We start from the raw sequence: 23,539 nt of genomic DNA, 5'->3' as shown, positions 1-23,539 counted from the left end.
AAACCCTGTCTCGAAAAACCAAAAAAAAAAAAAAAAAAAAAAAATTATTTTTTGCAAAAGCACAGGAGGAAAAGGTTGAGTTCATCACGGTGAGAGGGTCATGGCAGAGTTAGTGGCAAGGTGATAGCAGCTGGGTCTTGTCATAAGTCACCAGCTAAGCCGACAGAGAACTCAGGAAGGACCAGGCACTGACTCTCAATGTCTTCCCCACCAGCAACCCACCTCCTCCAGCTGGTTCCCACATCCCAAGACAAGACCATCATCTGGAGAAGAGGTATTGAAACCATGGGACTGTGGGGTGTACTTCACATTTAAACCATAACACATTCTTTATGACGTTCTCTGCCAACCATTTGTTTCAGAATTTCCTTTGTCTCCTTTGGTTTTTTTTTAACCTCTGCTCTCGCTCCACACACTTTTGCTGGGTAATGTCACTGTGTCTCTGACCTGTTTTGTCTACGTATGCTGATAATTGTCTAATCTATATTCCCAGCTTAGTTTGCTGGGCTGAATTTCCAAATTCTCAGTCTTCCCTGAGAATGGAATACTATGCCAGGAGGAGGAGACACTCCACTAATCAATTCATGAGTTTACACACTCTTCCCTATTTGATATTGTAATTATAGCCTAGCACTTTCGAAGAAAAGTGGTCTTTATATCCCTTGTTTGTTTCATTTCATCTTTGCTAAACACAGCAATTTTTACAATTTCACAACCCGAAGTTGGCTTACTATCAGAGGAAAATCAAACAGGCATTTATCAATTGAGTTGAATCTCAAGGAATATATAAATTATGGGACACGGAGAAAAACCTGAAAAATATAACTTTGTTACTTACAGCTTTGAAATGAACACGTCATTTTCAACTGTTTGGCAGAAAACTTTACTCATTCTGCGTGTGGAAAATAGTGTTTGAACAATGCCCATGTGTCTAGAAGCTGATTTTGGTTTCAACTACAAGTCTCTATTGTTGAGTTTAAAACAACTGGACTTGAACCTACTGGCCCAAGAAGAAACCTGTCTGACTTGTTTTAGGTATATACTGTATTTTCTTTAAAGGTTTCGAAATGTCAGGAAGAGTCTGGCCCTTGAGGGAAGTAGATGGCACAATAGACGTTATATTCAGGGACTTGAATCCCAAGGTCATCAACCTTCATACACAATAGAATCACCCAAGGCAGCTCTAGGCAGTGGGTGCCCCAGCCCAGTTCAAGCAGAGCTGCTGACAGGGCATGAGGGCATTTAAAGGCTGCTTAAGGGATTCCAGTCCGCTGGCAGGTTGAGAAACACTGATTCTTCCAAGTACCATACGAAGGGTCTAGAGCAGATGCAGCTATGAGCACAGAGTCATTCAGAAAATGGAACTAAGAGTGGGGTACAGCCAGTCACTCACAGCCAGCCCCACTCTCAGTTCCAAGCAATCAGAGGGGACACAGATGATCATTTTTTTCTTTGTAAGTGTAATTGCAAGCTTCTTGTTTCCTTCATTCCATTTTCAATTGAGCTACGTCAATACTTAAAGGCAGTTGTAGGTGTTAACACCAGTGCACAGATAGATTCTCAGAGTCTAAAAACATGGGTTGAATGTACAAAAGAACAGATTTCTTGTTCTTCTCATTACCCAATCTGACCACCGTCATCATCTATTCTGATGACCCAGAGGACTACATAGCCCTGACTTCCTTTCACGATGAAAATGTATAGATGCAATTCTTCTTTTAAAACCGCATCACAGATAAGCTGTCAGGATGATATTGTCCAAGCTCAGCCGAAGAGCTGTGGAAGGACAAGCCTTCAAGTTTGTTTTACAGCATTTGAACTGTCAAAAGAAGAAACCAAGTCAGGAGCCAGCCAAACCAAGAGAGATACCTCTGCCAAACCACACCTTATCCTCCGTGATCAGCAAAAAATACCATCTGTTGCCTGACTCCCCTTACCTCACCCTCACGAGCGTGTGCATTCCCTTATTAGGACACGGGCAGGCAGGGCAGAGGCCACTCCTGTCTGAGGGCCCAGGAGTGGCTTCAACAACATGTGCAGCTCATAAGAATGAAGCCAGGGTAATAGGCACGGAGGAGGGGGAGGGTGGCTGGAAACCTTAAATCCTCGCTGTATGGAGGACAATCCATTCTCAAGAAGGCCACAATTATGGCTTTGGAAAACAAAACTTTCCTTAAAGGCCAAACCAAAATTAAAACACAATCCTGATTTTTTTTTTTTAAATAAAAAAAAAATGCATTCTTAGGAAGGGTGTTTTTGAAACCTAGAAATGCAGTTAAGAGAACTCTGATCTGAAGGTTTGCTAGGGAGTTGAACATACATTTGTGAGCAGTCAGTCTTTGCTTTCTGTAAGGGGTGAGCTTGAGAGGTCTGTACACACTAGTCTGTTTTAGGTCTAAGCTATAGCATATGTACCTGTGTCTCTGTCGCTCTGTCACTCTGCCTCTGTCTCTTGCTCTGTCTCTCTGTCTCTCAATGTGTCTCTGCCTCCGTGTCTGTCTCTCTGTCTCTCTATCTCTGTCTCTCTGTGTCTCTGTCTCTCAATCTGCCTCTGTTTCTGTCTCTCTGCTCTCTCTCTCTCTCTCTCTCTCTCTCTCTCTCTCTCTCTTTCTCTCTTTCTCCCTCTCTCTCATACAGGAGGTACCTGAACCAGAACACAAGCCTCACTGTCTCTTCAGTCTTCCCATTTGTCACCAGCTTACAGTGGCGTGACCTTCTCTTGGCCCCGACCCTCGCCTTGGCTTACACCCTCTTCCTCCACTCACACTGCAGGGCCATCCATGCCAGACTTCTCTCCTACACAGTATTAACACAATTGAGAGTTCCTTCCAAGTCAGGACGAGGCATCTCCTTGTTACGATCTGTGTCAGCAGGGCTGCCTGCTTAATCCCATCCTGTTTGGTGGCTAAACTGTTTCTAGAGCCAATTCCTGCACTCAGGGCCATTCAAGCTGTCTCAGGGCACAACTATTTTGCAAAGCACTTTCATCACACACAGGATGGAATCCAGCCTTCATAATGGCAGCGAGATGGACACTATTACCACGTCTACTCACAACTGAGGAGACAGGCTCTGCAGGGCCAAGGGACTTACACTGAGAACTAGACTCCAGCACCGCTTGGAACATTGCTGACTAGTGCTGTCTTCTACATCCAAGATGGCCAAATCCCGGGTTCTGCTCAACTACGGAGTCTGGAAGCCCACCAGAGAGAATCAAAGTTCTCAGTTCCACAAGGGGCACGCACAAAAGGGTCAAGAGCCAGTTTAAAACTGGAGTGAACCCCGGGAGTCACCCTAACACGCATCTCCCAGAGTAGGTTGCAGCTCCTGATTCACAACTGGTTCTGCTCAATTTTACATCTTGTTCAAATGGAAGGGTTATCACTTCCCAGGCTAAAAAGCCAAATCTAACAGCCGACATCTGTGCAAAAAGACAAAGATATAAAAGAATGAGAAAGGCCTACCAACTGTAACTTTTGGTCAGTGAATTGAAAAAAAAAGGTTTAAAAGGCTGGAGAAACTTTTAACCGAGATAAGTCCTGCGTGTGGGAGCGTCTGGGCTAGGAAGAGACATCACAGCTGGTCCTCAGAGCAAGGCTGAGTGGACCCAACTGTTCATATTGTACAGTCTAGGTAAATAAGCCTGCGCAGGGGAGCCAGTCACAGGGTCAGGACTATAGACATGGCGTGTAAGCCAGCATCCAGCTGACATCAATGTGCAGGCTGCTTGCACCATGGTGTAACTTACTTCTTTCCAGGAGGTCCTTCTTTTACATGTGACGGCACAGGGATTTAGAAGTTAAGATGTGGACAAATTCAAAGCTGAGATAAGTTGACCTTTCTTGGCATTCTAAAGTTTTGTGGTGTGGCTAACGGTGAAATTAAAGAAGCCACTTAATGTAGTGGGGGGTTCAGGTCTCCCCCAGGGGAAAGAGGTACACTTATGATCTCTTTTTAGGACCCTTGGGGCAGTATATTGTTCCCTAGGTTGGTAATTTCAGGTTGAATCCAGGAAGAGCAAAGGTCCTGGATCCGTTTTCTTCCATCCGCTCCAGCCTTGCCCCTCCTGGAGAAGAAGCTAGCTTGTCAGTCAGGAACTGATGTCATGATACGATCACTGCCAGATTTACCACGCAAAGGCCAGAGGCCGGAACTGTGGAAACACACACAGGGTCCAGCATTCATTCAGGAAAAGCTGCAGAGTACAGGGCGGTCATCTGCAGTCAGGCTTCACCCACCCCCAGCTGGGGAGCCATGGGCACGAGAAGGAGCTCTCTGCCCTTATTTTAGCTCATGTGTAAAATGAAGACGATCCTGCTTACTGCTAGTAGTGTTAATAATCAAATGAACCAATACTTTCCAAGTCCTTAAACAGTGCTTAGCATATAGTAAGTAATGAGTGTTAACCATCGTTATGTCGTTGTCGTCATCATTGTCATGTCATCACCATCATCATCAAATGGGCTCTGTGCCTATACATGATTTCCAGGTCATGCTGTTGCTTGAGAAGGGAGGGGCAGTCCAGGGAGGATTTTTAAATATTTTTTCTTATTTTGTTTGTGTGTGTGATGTGTGCAGGTATATGTATATGTATATGATGTATATGATATATATATATATATATATATATATATATATATATATATATATATATATATATATATATATATATATATATATATATATATGAAGGCTGGAGAAGAGTACAGTGTCTTCTTACCTCACCTTCTCACTCGCCATCATTAGTCCTTCAGTGCTGGGGTTATAGACATAAGCCAACATGCCTGGGTTTTTATACGGGTGTCAGAGATTTGAACTCAGATCCTTATGTTTGCGCTTCAAGCACTTACCCCGTGAGCCATCTCATCGTCCTCAAGAAGGATTTTACCAACTCAAGAACCTCAAACTCCTTTTCAGTGATGACATTAACATGAGAGGAATGGGGAAACTATAACATCCACATAGAATAAATGTAAAGGGGGGGTGCGCATCTCATCTCCTGTGTGTAAGCTCGGGGGTCCGCCCCATGATTTCCTGTGCTTTTAGAGAGGGTGGAGGGAAGATGGGTGAAACGGGGGGGGGGGGGTTGTGTGTGTGTTTTTAAAATCTATCAAATGGAATGTGTTTCATCTTTTCTCTACCTCTTTAATCCGTGCCACTTCTCATTAACACGAAGACAGGAATTTAACATCAGAGAGCTTTGTCTTCCCCATGCCCCAAAGTGGAAGAGGTGAATCCCCTCCCCGAGCCTCTTTGAGGCTGGCTCAGTACCAGACCTCATGCAGGAGCCACAGTCAGAGCTCCAGGTCGGGTGCTTGGTCCTAAGTCTCCCTGGGATGGTTTTAGACAGTGGGGTGCCAGGAAAAGCTCCAGCTATCCCCATTGCCCCAAAATCATCCAGCCAGCTGGCATTTGAAACAGACCCAGTAATTACCCTACTTACAGCTGAAGAACTTAGCTATGAAATGTCATGTTAAAGTTTTATGACCTCCCAGTATTTGTCATGCATTGTGACCTCCCAAGGACCTGATTTGACAACCTAACTACCAGTACCTCAGAATGTGACCTTATTTGGAAATTAGGCTTTAAGGCAGAGTCATCAGGGTGGGTTCTAATCCAGTAAGAAAGCCGGGCAGGGAGTAAACCATGGGAAGAGATGTGACAAGAAAGCCACCTAAGGAAGACAATCAGAGAGACAACGCTTCTACAAGCCAAAGAATGTGGGAGACTGCTGGCCAAACAGGAGGAGGCAGCTCTCCAGAGGAACCAACTGTGCCTAGTAACTGACTTATTTTAAAGATCTAGCTTTGCAGTTTTATGTCCCAAGAACAAATCAGAAGGCAGAGATTTCTCAGACATCCCAGGTCTCCCCAGGTTCACAGCCTCCCCAACCAGAGGCATTCCTTAACTGGAAGGGCATCTGGAACATCTGACAGACCCAGGCGGGTATTGCTCTTCCCTTGACCCTGCAACCAGGTCTTGGATTGTTGCCATCCTTTTCTTACCCACGCACCTCACTCCCCCTTAAGGCTCGGGTTTAGATATGTATTGGGACAGTTTCTTATTAAACTCCACCTTGGCTTCAAAACCAAAACCAAGTGATGTGCTGCATGAGCAGACAGCAGGGTCATCCAGCGCTTAGACCTGGTGCTGTCTGTGAATTTGAACAACCTGCCACCACAGTTACAGTATATACCCCCCACCCAAATCCTCCTGCACTCTGCTCTCTGGCCCCTCTTAAACCTCTCTCTCCTTCTCCCTCCAAGCTTTGGCAATCGCCAATGACATTTCTGTCTCCATTAGTCTTGACTTCTGCAGATCAAGGCATGCTTGTAATCTTTTTCAGACCAGTTTCTTTCACTTCGTATCGCATCCAAGTTTCAGACACGTTTTGTTTTTTGTTTTTTTGTTTCCAGGACTTAACAGCCTGTTTCTTTTCAGTAGTGGATGCTGTTTCTACGTCTGGGTGTATCCTGTGCTCACCCACAGAAGGGCAGTCACCCGTGGAAGGACCACTCAGCTATCATTTTTAAGCCACTTAGTGGGTGGTGCTTTGTAACAGTGACCCCAGGAAACCAATACAGTATTCAATTTAAGGACTGAGCAGCTCTGCATTGTTAAGGAGCAGTTGTAACAAGTTTAGTGGGAAGGTTAGTTACATTGTATTGGTACTCAGTCTAGCTGGCTTCTTAAAACGTCCTCTCTCCTAACTTCTAAATTTCTCTTTTCATATGCTCATTTTCACCTTTGCTGCGTGCCTGTAGTCTTCCTAAACATGAGAATATTGTGAGTTTTCACTGTAGCTCTGAGTGGAGCTCATACTCCTTATCTTTCCAGGCCTCCTGGGAGAGGTTAACATCGACCTCTCCACTCTTTGGGGTAGGGGCGTTTACATGGTCTCTTTCTAACTCACCAGTCTTGAGACCCAGGAGAGGCAGGATCCTCAGACTTCATGGATCAAAGCGCATATTTAAGTAAGGTCAGACATTTCAGAAGTATGCAGGGCCAGAGCAGAGAGCGTGAACTTTGCAGAGCTAAGCTTTATCTGGGACTGTACAACTCTTTGCCTTGAAGTTAACAAATTCTTTCTGGGTGTCCTTCATTCCAGGAGAAAAGCCCCTTCCTGTCCTTAGGACTAAGGAACTTTTGTGGTTAGGAAATACTCCAGAGACTAGCTAATAGCCCCCTCTGGGATGCAAGATGTTTGCCCACTTTGTGGGGACATTTGCAAACTTTAAAGGTCTGGTTGGGCCTGTTGAGTGTCATGTAATTCCAAGAGATCTGTTCACTTACAAATGAGCTGAATTGCATTCCCCACAGAGCTCTGTTGATCTCCCAACCCTAAGCCTCTCACGTGACTTCGATGGGAGGTCATTGCAGATGTAGCGAAGTGGCGATGAGGTCATCAGAGTGGTATGCAAGCCAGTACAACTGGTGTCCTCTGAACACAAACACCGACATGCATGGGGGGAGGGCAAGGGGAAGAGACATCCAGAATGGCTCGTGAAACTCTCCGAGCCATGAGGCCATGAGCCAAGGGACATCTAGGGCCATCAGAAGCTAGAAGAGGCCAGGACAGACCCTTCCCAGTGGTCTCCTAGAGTGAGCCCCCACTGACACATTGCTCTCAGACTTCTAACAAGCTTCTGTCTTTCTAGGCCACCCATTTGCCTCTCTACTTTGCCCTGGCAGTTCCAGGAAACTAATCCACCCCATCAGACTTGGCCCTGCTTCTGAACTCCTCTACCCCTGCGTGGCTTATGAGTTTCGACCCCAGCATGCTGGCCTGAGCTCTTGTCTTGTCCTGTCTTCAATAAACTTCCTCGTGTGTTTACAGCAAGTTCGGTCTCGGTGCCTTTTGGGTGCGCGTGAACCCCGAGATTTGAGTGGGGGGTCTCCCTTCGGGGGTCTTTCAAACCCACTCACCTTCTATCTTCCAACTCCCTCAAATGGTTCTCACTGTTAACCACCTACCCTTCCTGCCTTGTGAACATCCCCTAAACACCAGGAGCTCTGTTAACTACAGTCATTTCCCTCTTTTTTTTGTAGATGAATGTAGTAAGAAACTCACAGACATTAAGTACCTCGCTCTGAGCACACTATTAATAAACGGATAGAACTGGAACCCAAGATTTTCAGGATGGTCAGATCTTGGGCTTCTTAACATACATGTTCCTCATCTGTCAAGAGTATTTGAGAACTGGCGGCCCTGGCTGACAAACACATCCTACATCCTACCATATTCTCTCCTTCCTGGTGTTCCTCATTTAGGACAAATAAGAAAAATGAGGAAGTCTGTTTTTTTGCCTCAGTGTTTAGCAAATGTCCTTGAAGACTGAACTTGTCCTGAGGACAGTTGAGTGGGATCTGCTTTCTAGTGGGAACTAAACAAAGCAAGTACAACCAGAGACAAAGAACTCTGACTCTCCAAAAAGTGGGATATGATAATGAACGCAGGTCAATCACAGGCTCAATTCCATTGCATTTGCCCCAGCCTCAGGGGCTCTGGGGTTTCCGAAGAAGGGGGTGCTCAGAATCAAAAGCAGGGGTGTGGGGCAGTGCCATACTGATCGAAGCTTCCACTGGGGTTCATTGTTGTGGGGACTGGCTCCCTCAACTTCCGCTAGCCTTTCCACAGGTGGAGAAGGCAGAGCACAGTGAACTTAGCAACCTATCTGCTACTGGTATTTTTCTTGTGGCTGTGGCCTTCAGGGGAGAAGTGTGACTTCTGACTCATACTGTCTTCTGTTCATGGTTTGCGCATGGTTGCTTGGCTAACGTGTGCTCCATCAAAACATCATGGCGGTGAGAGCTGGTAAAGGCCATTCTGTACCTCACCTCATGGTGGACAGGAAGCAGAGAACAACAGGAAACTACCAGGACAAGTATCCATCCTCTCAAACCCCGACCCCCACCACAGCCCTCTGCCTGGTGACCTTTTAGGCACCACCTCCTCAAGCTTCTGTAATCCCACAAGACAGCAAAACCATCAGCTGGGGACCAAGTATACAACACATAGGCTTGTGTGGAGACGCCTCATAACTGTCATTGGCTCAGTGATTAGTAGTGGTCACTTTATTCTCTTCCCCCTGGAAACCCCACAGGGGTGTGATTTGCTTGCTGCCATTGGTGGAGTCCACTGCTGTATGTGTACAGTGTTCCCCTTCCTAACATGCTAAAGCGGCCAGTGCATGAACTTCTCCTAGGAACGGGGAGACCATTTGTACTTGACTGTTATCTTTCATCTCTGACTTTCAAAGTGAAGGACGGAACCATGTGGAGGGCGAAATTCTAGAAAAGGAGAGTGAAGGCAAACCACTTACCAGCCACAGGTTACAGACTTGGTCCCCAAGCTTGCTACACTGTAGTTTGGAGGGAGCGCTACTGTTATTAGGTGGGTCCCACTTAGAAGAAGTTAGCGCGGGGGGGGGGGGGATATGTCTGTGTCCTGGTCCTTTTGTGTCTTTCTGTTTTCCAGAAACTAAGTTTGTAGACTGTGTCTTCCATCACACACGTGTGCCATGATGCTACACCATAAATAGGCCCAAAGTCACCCAACGCCTCTGCATCAATGGACCCAAACAAAAGAAGTTCATCAGCTCGGGCATTTTTGTCAAAGTAAACGGTGAAGTACACAATCTGTAAGCAGCTATGGGAAGGCAAAACACAGAGAGAATTAAATAAAGCCGGCAGAGGTGGCTTGTAAGGAGGAGATGTCCAGAGTTACTTAGAGTCTAAACAGGAACCCAGCACAGGTTGAAGGACACATTCATTTTAATCAGCCTCTGTATGGGATGAGGTTGATAATAAATTAGGAAGGAAATGTGAAAGACTGATGAGAAAAACATAGCCTATTTTATCTACAAGTTTATTGTTTTAAACTGCCCTTACCAAACAATTTTGTTTAATGTAAGTTGCCTTTAATAAAACGTGGCCTTAAACACAGAGGAAATTGATGTTGATCAACCTTGTGGTGCAAAACGTAGCATCAGGCAAAGTGTGCCCTTCACAAATCTGCTCGGAACTTAACAACCCAACGACCACCTCGTTGCTTCTTTGATTTTTACAACCAGCAAAAATATTTAAGGGCATGCAATGGGGTGTGTGTGTGTGTGACCTAGTTGGGGGGGGGGGATGACCTAGCTGGGTTTCTTAACTACAAAGCTGGTTACAACATCACAACCAAATACCACTCTGAGAACTTCACTTTCGAAGTTGCGTCATAAGGACTCTTGCCAAGCTCTATGGAGGACACATGGTCTCCCTGAGTGTTCCTCTGATACTAAATTTTCATTGGGAAAGCAAGGTTGTTTAACAACAGCTTTACTAGGTTTTTGTCCTTAATGTTTTTCTGTATACTTCAATGGATGGTGGGTGTCTCCGTTCACCTTTCTGCACAGCAGACATTAGCATCTCCTATATCATAGCCTTGCCATGTCGAAGCAGGCTGAAGTGACTTTTTGAGATCATGGTGTCAATTACAGGAGTACATTCAGAATTGAGGTTCTGTGACTATAATAAAGCCCCTTTCTTCCATCTTCAGGCTGGCCCCTGGGTCCTACAGCCTGGGTGGACAGTAGTTTATAAGTTGCTATGAACATAGGGACCCGAGAAACCAAGCTCACTCAATAAACCTCACCTTTACTCTTTGGTATGTGACCTGTTTGCAGCTCAGAGAGTCTCTCCAATGGGTCAAGACCAACTTTTTAATGTTAAATAGAGGAGTATAAGAAATATGAAAGGATACGATACATTGCAAAGATTAATACTGTTGACATATGTGCATTATACAGAAAGATAACATATGTATTCATATATATGACCGTAAGGAAAAATGAATTTTTTTCTGGGGGTCATGAGAAAAGAAAACCAAGTCCCTTGGTGTAGATAATGCTAACTATGGACCTGTGCTCCTTTGACTGAAGCCACAGTCCTAAATGTATGTGTGCATGTGCACATGCGAAGTGCGCGCAATCGTGCATGCATGCACACACACACACACACACACACACACACACACACACACACACGGATGGTAGATAAAGGGTGATGGCCAAGCTTACTTATGAAGCATTTGGGGGGGAGGCTACAGAATGACAAAAGCTTGGGGACAGAGCCTGGACTTTGTTCTTTTCAGTGTTCTTAGTGCCTGACTCAACATCCTAACTAGTACAGGAAATTCAGAATATTTGTTGAATGAATAGATGGAAGTGAGGGAGGTTTACAGATTCTAAAAGACTCCTCTTAAAAATTCAATTAGGGTTGGAAATAAATCCAGCCAATGCTACATTTGTAGAAAAGTCTTTCCAAAACTTTCATTTGTAAATTGGGTTTTGGAGCTTCAGCACTATTCCACATGGTAGCTGGGACTTCAGGCCAGAGAGTCCACAGCCACCTTTTCAGTCCCAAGATGCGTGGAAAACTAGAGCAGAGGTGTGCAGCTGTGCACCTGTGGGAAAAGCATCCTCACAACCCAGCTAAGAATGCCAGGGACAAGTCAGGGAGCTGAGCTCTGTGCCTGTACCCTCTGCCTTGTTGGACCAACCTCTGCAGAGCCACTTTTGATGGGTGAAGAAAGAATGGATACAGAGCATAAGGTGAGGGCTTATCCCCCAACCAAGGCAGGGGAAAGAGAAGAGGAAGAGCCACAAAACGGCATCCACTGGGGTGCCCAGGCACCTAGATGGTGAACTGACAATTCACAGGGGAGACAGACTCAGAGAATCAAGACTGTTTCCATGGTGGCTTGCAGGAACCCTACAATCACATTTTAGCAATAGTCTTGACTGAGTGATAAATCCTTGCGAAGCAAAATTATCCATTCTATACTTTTCTTCCCTATGTTTCATGAACACTGTCATTTCACTCTTCCCCAGAGAAGAGGCCTAGAAAACTCAATCCCTTAAATCCAGCGTTCCTAGCTGGGTGGTGAAGATGCTTTTCCCACAGGCACACAGCTGCATGCCTCTGCTCTAGTTTTCCACGCATCTTGGGGCTGAAAAGGTGGCTGTGGACTCTCTGGCCTGAAGTCCCAGCTACCATGTGGAATGGTGCTGAAGCTCCAAAATCCAATTTACAAATGAAATTTTTGGAAAGGCTTTTCTACAAATGCCTTTTGGGGGCTGGAGAGATGGTGAAGCCAGCAAAAGTGCCCGTCACACAGCCTGAGGACAGAATTTGGTCCCTGGAGCCCACAGAAGGCGAGATGCAGTGACTCACATCTGTAAGCCTTGCGCCCTTATGGCAAGATGAGAGGCAGAGACTGAACAGGCCGGAAGTTCACAGGCCAGCTAGCCTGGAGTGCACCAGGCAGTGGAAATCAGAGAGATGCGGCTCAGCAAGGGGGAAGGAGAGAACTGACTCACTTTAGTTTGTCCTCTGACCTCCATGCCTGCACCAGTATTCACACACACACACACACACACACACACACACACACACACACACTCATACTTACACTTACATCACATCACACAGATTCACTTACACACATCACACACACACACACTCTCTCACACACACACACTCATACTTACACTTACATCACATCACACAGATACACTTACACACATCACACACACACTCTCTCTCTCTCTCATACACACACATACACACACACACACAAATCCAATTTGTAACACAAAGCAAGAATGACAAAATGCACATGCTGCTTTCTTTGTAAGAGAAGAGCCACCTATGAGGGACTATTACTTTTCTCTCTGACATGCTCTAACCTGTGGCTTCCCTGACACCCTGGGCTACTGTAGACCAGAGTGGGGCATGAAAAGCAATTGGACTGCCAGCTTCTAGAGAAGGCAAAGGCGACAATAAAGTGTCAGAGTGGTGGTGGGCGCATCTTGGGGTGAGTATCTCTGTTTCATAGCATATCTAAGAATAACACTGATGATGACAACACCCAGACACTGGAAATTGTTTTAAATGGCCTGTAATGTTGTTCATAAGAGGGGAAAGAAATGGTTTCTATTATTAGTAGGAAAGCTATCCTATTGGAAAATCAAAATGTTACATCCCCTGACACACTGGATGAAACAATACTTTAAATATTTTTATTTCTTTAACTTTTTAATGTATGCAGGTGTTTTGCCTGCAAGTAGTTCTGTGCACCATGTGCGTTCCTGGAGCCCATGAAGTGGGAGGACTTTGAGTCTCTGGAACTGGAGCTACAGAGCACTGTGAGCTAGCACGCCAGTGCCGGGGATTAAATCTGAGTCCTCTGAAAGAGCAGCCAGTGCTTCTAACCACTGAGCCATCTCTTCTGACACTCAGTACTAGTGACGATGACATTTTTGGATACATTTATTCTGTCATTTCTAAAAATTCTTATAAAATTATGCTGATCATTTAGTAATTCACTTCGATGTTTTCAAATTCTTTCCCAGGGACGGCAGTAGGAGGAAGTACACAATTCCACTCCCACCCCTTTTCCCTGGTTCCATAGATTTAGGCATGTATGTCCACAGTTGTCACACAAAAACCAAAGCTTGATCATCCCGAAGGCCAAGGAGAAACACAGCTCTTACTGGACTAAACTAAGTATTTCTAGGAAACCTGAACTTTCAACTCAAGTAAACCCCATGAATTTTGGGAACATCATAAAGAGTAGCAAGGGAAGTGCTGAGCTAAAAGGGACCGAGTCCGTCAAGGAGCTCACTTAGGCCGAACTGAACACATCCCAGAATCTGTAGAACTGGACAGCCATGCACACCTGATGCACACAATATAACACACAATACAACAGTGGGTCTCGGTGTTCAGGAATTTTAATGCACCTCGAAAAAAAAAAAAAAAAGGTCATTGCTAATTTTGCACTGTAGGTGATGAAACCAAGATAAATTGTCTGATAGAAACGTACAGGAATTTCTTGCCCATTAGGCTGAAAACCTGCCTTAGCATTTAGTCTAATGATCCTTACAGAGCAGAATGTCCAGAGGCCATGTGTACATCCAAATGACTGAAACAAAGAGTAGAGATTTCTAGAAAGTGAGTTGGTTTCTTCAATTGTGAAAAACTTAATATGAGATTTTTTTCTATGAATCCATATGAGTGTGCGTGTGCGTGTGTGTGTGTGTGCCCACGCGCGTGCGTGCACTGGAGATTCAAAACAGTTCCTGCTATCAAATGCATTACTGTTAGAAAACAGCTATGTTTGATACCAGGCTACTAATCAAAGGATGCACACAGGTTATGAGAGTAGAGAGTGGGGAGGAATTAGGATGCTTAAGGAGGAAGGCAGCAAGTGTGTGAAGAGGTGGGGGCAGCTTATATGTGCTGGTTTGGGGGTGACCAGCAATCTAATTTGGCCGGAGCAGGAACACTCACAGTGAGGAGTACCAAAGGAAAACTTTACTGTGTTATGGAAGTGGGCTCTGTCCTCATAGATGAAGGCAGCCTGAGATAGGGACTGGATGGACAGAGCCTGGGGCCAGGGACCAGATGGACGGAAACCTCCATCATCCAGGTGCTAGGCCAGGAAGTCAGGAAGTGACAGAGTAGAAAAGAGAGAAGCATGGAGAAAGTCAATTGCTAGAACCACAGGCTGGATGGTAAGAGCTAGGACCAGGTGCGAAAGGGAGGCTGCTGGGGAGGGGAGAGGAAGGGAGGGAGGGAGAGAGGCCTTTCCCTAGCATTTCAGGCTCTGCTGCCAACCAGCTGTGGGATCTGGACAAGGCCTTTCCCTCCATATGCCTCCACTTCATCATCTGAAATAAAGGCATCAGGAAAGATCCATGGTGCCTGGGCTTTCCTGTGGCGATCTAGGATGCCAAGGAAGCTTTAGGACGGACAGCTGGGAGCTGGATTGGAGGCAGGAAGGAGAGTGGGGCGGAGATGCTCAAAGGGCTATGATGAGACAGTATAATGGGGATTCAGAGCTTTAGTTCAACTCACCAGACACCCCCATTACATAATAGGACTCCTTAAAAGTTTTTTTTTTGTTTTGTTTTGTTTTTTTTTAAGTTTAACAAGCACTGAATTGTATAGACCATCTCCCAGGTCCCCCTGAACTTTCCCATTTGAGTGACCAACTTCGAAAACCAAAAATCGAAACAGCAACAACAAAACCTGCTTAATCAGAAAACCCTGCAAACACTGTGGGTGTGGAGGTCTCTCGTTTTCTAGGATCCCACCAAGCTCCTCTGCTTATTTGACCAAGGGTTGCACAAGCTCTGGGGCAACTGGACCCAGTGACCATGATCCCGAATGAAAGCCAAAACTCTCAGAAATGGGGACGACTCTCCCAAAGGCCATTTGGTGCCCCTCACTCCTCCATGCCACCTTAGCCCAGGACGCATTAAGGTTTTCAAACCTCATAGACACCACTGTGAACAAGGCCTCCTCCGCTCAGGGAGCAGAGGAGTCCCATCCTTACGGACTGTGGTCTGGCTTTGGTAAGCTGAGTTATCTATCCCTCTGGGCTCTGTGTCTGTAGAAAGACAGCATCACCTCCCCCCCCCCCAAAGGGTCTCAGAGGCCCCTCTCACTTTCACATTCCAGGATTCCACATTTCTAAAGCCTCAAAACCCTCGTGTTATCTGAACAGCCCCCCCTGATCAATAGCATATGCTTTGGGGCTCGTTAAGGCCCAGTCAGATGGTCAGTGTGCTGAGGGCTCTGGGCTGTTTACTTTACGGATTGGGCAACTGTGGCTTAGTGAAATCTCTGCTCCCTGCAAAGGATGACTCTGAGGCAGAGGACTCCGGTCTAAATTAACAGCAGATCTTTAGCAGCACAATACCCTGGTGGCCCGCATTTGGAAGAAAGAAACCCAGGTCCTAGGTAAAAACCCCTGTTGCTAAGGCACCACGAAGATGGAAATGAAGAAAACCAGAAAGCCAGTGGCTCCAGACCAAGCCCTCAGCTGAAACTACAAAGTTTTTATACACTCCCGCCTTCCTCTTGTTCTCTCTCCCTCCTCCGTCTTTCTTTTCCCCTACTCCCAGTATTTTTTTTTTAATTTTTTTTCTTTTGTTAGAGAGGAAAAAAAAGAGAGAGAGAGAGAGAAAGAAAAGAGAAATCGAAGAGGCAAAGGGCAGAACTCACTGAGAAAGTGTGGCCAGGCAGCGCCTTCCCTGGGACCCGGATCCGCTAAGCATGTCCGCAGCTGGTCTGGGCAGGAGTGACTGAGGTAGGGGACCTGGCGCCTCGAGGTCAGAGTGTGGGCTGGGCCAGCACACGGGCCATATTATCTGTGGCCGAAATGCGCTAAGCAGGATGCGCCTGTCTTCCCTTTGTGTTAACACTTGGGTCTGTCCCTGTGACGAAAGTCTGGGCTTGTCCTCAGCCAAATCTACTCCTCCCCACCCTTCCCCTCCACACAGGATCATCTGAGAGCTGATTGTTATTTTTTACTGTAATCTCCCTAATAGAAGCCCATCAGATTTAGACCTGCAAGATACAGAGCGCTTGGGGAGTTGCAGGCTCTAAATTGCTGGGCTGTAGGGGCTAGGATGATGGGGAACGATCACAATGAAGACTTTACATGCTTGGCTCCGAGAAATCAATCACTAATGTGTGAGAGGGTAACAAATCGAACTGGGGAAAAGCCAAGGCAGTGCGCAGCCTTTGGGAAACAGTGGCTCCTGCTTGTACTCACAGCCCAGTTCTGGCATGATGAACAGAAATCAGCCCACCAAAAAGTTCATCTGCTGCCATTCTCAGGCCCTCATCCTGAGCTCTGTTCTCAATTAGCATTGGCGTAGGTGGCTTCCAAAGCAAACGGTTCCCACTGAGAAATCAAATCTGAAAAACTCCCCTCATCCCTTTTATCCAGGAAAAGGAGCCTGACAGAAAAATGCAAACCACACACAAAGGCGGAAGAGTTCAGGGTCTTGATCAGCGATGGGCTGGACCTTACAGCGTGTCTAGTGTTTGCACTCCCCTGAGAGAGGAGGGCAGTCGTCTGCCTGGACGCTTGCCAGAACAGCAGGCCCTTCTGCACTGGTGGCACTATGATGGTGATCTCATCGGCAAGCCTGGCAAGGGAGGCTGGTCACCAACAGCTTGGAACGCTGCCAAATTCCAGCCCCCGAGGAAAGGGGCGGTGTTGACTATATCTGGAGATGACACCCCATCTTGACTTGTGTTATGCATTTATTTCCTCATCTCTGATAGCAATAGAGGCCCTGGCGTTGGAGGGTCCAACTTCCTATCAAATCAGAACAACTCTGGTCCCTTCCCCATAGTCCTGGAAGGTCTTGGCAGAGAATGGAAGAGACCTCTGATGGACAGCTTCGTGCCACACAGAGACAAGAACAGAGCTTTTAAAAACTCCATTCAGTGCCACAGAGCAGAACTACCTAACTCCCTTCACACTCCCTTGAAGCAGCTTTAATTCAGTTAAGCTAAGTCTCCTCATTCCTCACAGCTAGACAATGTTTTCGCTGCTTAACCCCTGTGCTGTCACCTGTGCCACAGTTGCTAAGTATGAGTCAGTAAATGCCAAATGTAATTATTTCTACACGTGTATCCTGTGGACTGTGTGGATTGTCACTCAACCTATTAACTTAAGGGCAGAAGACACTCAAACAAACTGTGAGATGACTGGCTTCAGGCTCCTCTCATTTTCTCTCCAGAGCTGGACTATAAAATGTATACTGAGGTGTTCTGCCGCTTTCCTTCCTAATTTTGTTACTTTGTTTTCTTTTATTTCTTCTAATTTTGTTACTCTGTTTTCTTTTATTTCTTTCTAATTTTGTTATTTTGTTTCTTTTATTTCTTCTAATTTTGTTACTTTGTTCTCTTTTATTGCTTATAGAATTCTGGGACCTGCTGTTAGAGACAAAACAGTTCCCCTCTCTCAAGACTCCACACCCTACTCTCTAATCCTCAGAACCTGACAATATGTTATCTTCCATGTCTGCCTTGTTCCAAGTTAGTTTACAGATGTGATTCAAGAGTGGGTGTGGAAAAGGGGGGACTGCCCTGGTATATCAAAGTGTGTTCCGTCTAATCACATGAGGCTTAAAAACAGAAGGCTTTCTGCCTGAGCTCACAGGGCGCTAGGACTGTAGGAGAAAGGGAAGAGAAGCCAGGCTGTGGAGGAAGGAGAGCAAAGGCCCAGGAATGCGATGCCTCTGGGCCTGTGCAGGAGCCAGGAAATGAATTCTCCTTTACAGTCTCCAAAGAGAATGCTGTGAGCCACCACCTAGATTATAGCCTGTTGGGATGTGGGTCAGAAGGCTATAGGCCTGAGGATAGGTAAGACTGCAGTGCTGAAAGCCAGCATACCAGTAGCTATTTGCCACAGCAGTAAAACAGAAAACTGGCCTGTCTTATGAATGATTCTTGTAAATCTTATAAAATAAACATATTTTTTACCTCTTGATTCCTCCCATCCCCACACACTCTAGTTCTGAAGAGTGGCAAATATAGTTCTGGCACACCCAGAACAGGTTTATAAAATACAGTAGCCTAGAGATTAAAAAAAAAAAAAGGTGATTCTTAAAAGCTAACTCTCTCTCTGTCTCTGTCTCTGTCTGTGTTTCTGTCTCTGTCTGTCTGTCTCTCTGTCTCTCTCTCTCTGTTCTCTCTCTCTCTCTCTCTCTCTCTCTCATACACACACTCCTACATTACCTGGGGGTGGGGTGGGGTGGAGTACAAGAATGTAGCCATTCTTCTGCTCCAGTGTTCATTACTAAAGGTCTACTAATGAACAATCATAGAAAGAATATCCACCCGCTTATCTCTGCAGGTATAGAGACAGGAAGAGGAAAATCATGTGAATAGTCTCGGGCTGGCTTCCTGCTTTCAATATAAAGTATATAGAGTATGAGGGTCTGTCCAACCTAAGTACACAGTGGTGAAACGTACTGGCTCAAATCATGGTGCCTTATAAGGCACAGAAATGAGAACAGTGAAGAGAAAACAGAGTCTCAGACCTGGAGAAGACACCAGCAAGGGACAAAGAGAGCACAGAGGCCAGCAATGGGCAGCCGAAAGGCAGATAGGCAGAGCAGCCATAAGACAGTTGGAAGCTCAGAGCAGGGTTGGGGGTGGGCACCAACTTCCCAGTAGTCATCAGAGAGACAGTAGTTGGAGTGGAGGGAGCAAAGATGAGAAGCCAGCTGAGAGTGTGGGCACATGTTCTCTTCAGGCATATGTTCTTGGGGAGTTGGCAGAGAGGGCCCAGCCTACAAAACCAGTATGGCTGAGAGCTAACCTGATGACCAGCTACCGGTATTATCAACTCCACCAGTCATTCAGCAAGACAGCAGGCATCACGCATAAGGTGACAGGTCAGGACTCCAACTAGAGCAAACGAATCTTCAGGTTGCAGGAAGCCGCTTTCATTTCTGCTCATTCTACTGTTTAATGTTTCATCAAAGAGTCTCTGGGCTGGGAAGGTTTGATGGAGGTCAGTGTGGTCGAAAGGAACAGCTCCCATCACAGGGTGGTCCTTTATTAATAAAATATGATTTTTAAAAATAACTTTACTTCATGGAGGTAGGAGCCTGGGCCACATGATCTGTTCCAGACTTCCTAGGCTGTAATGGTTGTTTAAGAACAGCTTCTATGTTGAAACAATTCCATAGTGAAGAGAGAAATGTGTGGGAGTGCTGTGTCCATTGCCTTAATGCACATAACACACACACACACACACACACATTATGTACATGTGCATGCCTTTTCATGAGCACAGTTGCCTCCACACATATACGTGCATATGTATATATATACATATGCATACAGATCTATTCATTGTGTACAGAAATCTACCCACTTGAGAGGCAACAGTAACAATTTAAGAAACTTGGTTTTGTGATAGTATTGAGGATTGGACATAGGTCCTCACAAAGCATTCTACAACTGAACTACATCTCCAGTTTTCTTTTCATTTCTTTGGTTTCAGCACAGCCCTAGTGCAGCATGTCTGTACCCACAGAATGGAGGCTGCTGAAAGACACCAATTGTTTCCACAAGGTATGTCTGAGTGTAGGCCAATCTTGGATGCCTGAGTGACACCAAGCTGTTGTCCCTACTTCTGTCTATTTGGATGGTTTTAGAATTCAGAAGGACCAAGAAGGACTCAGTGCCCCTTTGGTACCTCCAAAGGTTATATATGTCACAGGGCATGAGATCCAGCTTTTGGTCCAGAAGCTCTGGGTGAGCTCCAATGATAATGGAAAAACCTCTGCAAATGACTTTCTGGAAGTGGGAGGCAGGGCCAAACAACAGGACCTATAGTGAAGTTCATAGTTGTCCTGCATGCTATCCACAAGTTTGTGAGAACCAGCCCACTGCAGACTCCCAAGAACACAGGGACTTTTTGTTTGTTTGTCTTTTAATTGTAGGTAAGGCAGATATCCTGCATAAACAAGAGCTACTAAAAGTCGTATTATTTAAAATGGCTCTATTCACATCTATAAACAGACTCCATTGAGACAAGAATAAAAGCTATAAGAACTCTTCACCTTTTAATTCACATCTTATTCTGAAGTTAGATAAGTTAACATGAGTTAAAAATACTATGACAAGAATTTCAAGAATTCAGTGCCCCTGTGGGTCCCTCAGACAACACCTTTTTCCTCCCCACCAGAAGGTGGCTCTGTTTCTGGGTCTGTCTGCTTCTTGTGTCTTTCTCCAGAGCCACCTCTTTCTCCTCTTGTGTCTCATCCTACAGGGTCACCAGGAGAACCACCAGAGTGTAGTGTTAGAGGCTAAAACAAGATCATTTCCTGTTGAGAAGGCTCAGGCTGATTTCATGATAGACTTTAAATGGACAGTTAAGGACACTAGAGCTAAATCTCTGTTTCTAAGAACTGGACAATCCAGGCAAGTTCAGGCCTCAGAAGCTGCCCCACCACCTGTCCTGAGGCGAGGACAATGGGTCAGCAGCTGTTTCCAGACTTCCTGAGCTACTTCCTTAGCAACATATTCCAGACCTCCCCAGCAAGTTTCCAGCCCCCACTCCCTGGTAATGGAATGTCCTTAGAGATGGAACCAACAGATTAACATAGATCATCTACCCCAGAATTTTCTAATGTGCTTCAAGTCAGGCCTGCAAGCTCACTTGGTTGTCTCTCTATTCCGGTAATGGGAGACCCCAGCATGCTGGACTTCTGCAGACTAAAACACTCTTTGCTTTTACATACTATTTGAGTCCAGGGTACCATTCTTCAGTGAATCATGTAACCTTACATTTGGGGGCTTGTCTGGGATTCCCTGGAGACACCCTGATCCAAATAGTGGTGTGTTTTGCCAATCAGCAAGACTGGGCGCCTGGTTGTCTTTTGTCTTATCCATATCTGTGTTTCTGTTTCTGCTCTAACTCTGTTTCTGATTTAATCCCAGAGATCAAGAGGGACAAAGCAGATGCATATTTTGTCAACTAGCTGGGTCAATGAAGAATGCTCCTAACCCCCTACCAGAAGCTGGAGAACTTTCTAGTTCTCGTCTGGATTCTGAACTAACTATGCATCTATGGGCCTCCATGAGCAAGGAGGAAGACTGTCTGAGATAGCCTTTCATTTCGTTTTTGTTTTCCTGGGAATGTCCTCTGTGTCTATGTGTACTCCGTTTGTGCATTCTGTCCTCTCATACAAATTTTTCTTTGATTTCTAGGATGGGACAGGTACAAAGCACCTCACTGGGCTTGGTCCTGAATTATTTTAAGGACTTTTGATGAGTCACAGACACTTGGGTCTGGTTGTTCGTCCCTGAAAACTAACCATTTCTTACAGGAATGAATGGCCCACTATGGCCTAAGGAGGAGACTTTCCATCTTCCTATCATTTACAGGGTAAAGACTGGTCACCCGGACCAAAAGTTATAGGCCTCACCACTATCCATCCTTTTTCCTCTAAAGGTGGGTCAGCCTTGCTCCCCCTTTCTCTGCAAGATTCTGATGAGCAGACTTCTGAGAGGCAGCCAGACAGCCCACAAATTTATCTAAGGTGAGCCAGGAAATGCAGGGAAAGAATGAGCGTCTCTGGGAACATCTAGAAAGACTTTTTGAAGCCTATGGAACCTACACTGCTTTTGACCCAGAAGCTAGAGTGCACCAGTAGGCTGTGAACATAGATTTTGTTAACCAAACGGCCACAGCCTCTGTTTGCCTTTGAATGGCAAGACTAAGAGAGAGGCTTCAAGGAACAACTGACTTGGACACACCTGCCTCAAGAATTCAAGAACTCACTGGCCACCTCCGTAGAGTCACTGCATAAGGACTTGGGTGAGTACCAGTGGGCCCACCACAAATAACTGTGCTCCAGTGTGTATTGTGGGAGGGTTGGGAAGGACAACTTGGAGACATGCCAGGAGGAGACATGAGACCTGCTGCAGGAACTGAGTTAACTTGGCTACAGAGTGTCTGCTAAGAAGGCCCAGCCTTTTCAACTTGAGATTACCTATGTGGGGTGCATATTCAAGGGAGCCAACTCATTCTGTCAGACTCCCGGAGGCAAACCATCCTTAGCATCCCAGTCCTATCAACCCAAAGGCAAGTACGGAAATTTCTGGGATCTGCCAGGGTTCACTGAGAAGAGCAAACTGTTATATGAGGCCATCAGGGGCCAAGAAGAGACTGGACCCCTGAGATGGACATGGTTGTTAAGACTCTAGGAAGAGCCTTATTGGAGGCACCAACCTTGGCCCTTCCAGACGGTCACAAACCTTTCCACCTGTATGTTGAACATAATTTCTCTTCGGCTCGCCCTTTCCTTTTCTCATTCCTTACCTCTTAGGAGAGAAAATTTCTATCTAAGGACTACTACTGGTCAGGACAGATGGCTCAGTTGATAAAGTGCCTAACACATGACATCCTGAGTTCCATCACTGGAATCCAGGTGATGGAAGAAGAGAACCAGCTCTCACAAGTTGTCCTCTGACTTCAAACCATCTTTTTATTTTTTTTTATTTTTTATTTATTTATTTATTTATTTATTTATTTATTTATTTATTTTTGTTTTTCGAGACAGGGTTTCTCTGTATAGCCCTGGCTGTCCTGGAACTCACTTTGTAGACCAGGCTGGCCTCGAACTCAGAAATCCGCCTGCCTCTGCCTCCCGAGGTCTGGGATTAAAGGCATGCGCCACCATGCCCGGCTTCAAACCATCTTTTAAAAAGGTTTCTTGGATGAATGGTTGTTACAAAACCCTGGTTCTGGTTCCAGTGAAAACCAGCCTTAGCATGTTGTTCATCAGCCACATTGTACGACTCTAGGGAAGGAGGTATATAGGACTTTCATACAGAGGAAATTGATTCTAGGTCTTAGTGCTTTATTGTAGATTATAGATTTATTGTATATAGATGCAACTACATTGCAAAAGAAATCATGAGTTGATCATAGGGATGATAAGGCTATTATAATGCAGGAGAAAAGGTCATATCTTCAAAGAAGCCACGGAATTATTGGTGTGGACCACTTTTATTCAAAGTATCTAGATAGTCCCATAACCACAAGTGGTTTTTTTTTTCTAGTAGTTAGTTTATATATCTGGATATTAAATGTACACATGACTTTTATAACTCTAATCAAATCCAGAATTTTTCCATTGACACTATATAAGGTCTTGAAGAGCAC

At 45.5% G+C, this 23,539-nt stretch overlaps 1 protein-coding gene across 8 annotated transcripts in view; it reads right to left on the bottom strand.

The window, feature by feature from the left end:
* The window catches only part of Cald1 (caldesmon 1), a 181,377-nt gene that overhangs the window by 54,439 nt on the left and 103,399 nt on the right, over window positions 1-23,539 (bottom strand). Inside the window, exon 1 of one of the 8 annotated variants that reach the window (XM_021190661.1) lies at window positions 16,060-16,307. The exons of 5 other annotated variants lie outside the window; for them this stretch is intronic. In XM_021190661.1, the coding sequence (XP_021046320.1) occupies window positions 16,060-16,112 (53 nt within the window). In that variant the 5' untranslated portion in view covers window positions 16,113-16,307. Of the gene's footprint in view, window positions 1-16,059; window positions 16,308-23,539 lie in introns of those variants that run through there. 2 more of the 8 variants (XM_029535645.1, XM_029535647.1) reach the window with 2 other exon arrangements.

The sequence above is a fragment of the Mus pahari genome, chromosome 2 (assembly GCF_900095145.1).
Source record: "Mus pahari chromosome 2, PAHARI_EIJ_v1.1, whole genome shotgun sequence".
In the NCBI taxonomy this organism is placed as follows: domain Eukaryota; kingdom Metazoa; phylum Chordata; class Mammalia; order Rodentia; family Muridae; genus Mus; species Mus pahari.
Note: the sequence above shows the minus strand (reverse complement) of the source record. Positions and strands in the feature narration are given on the sequence as shown.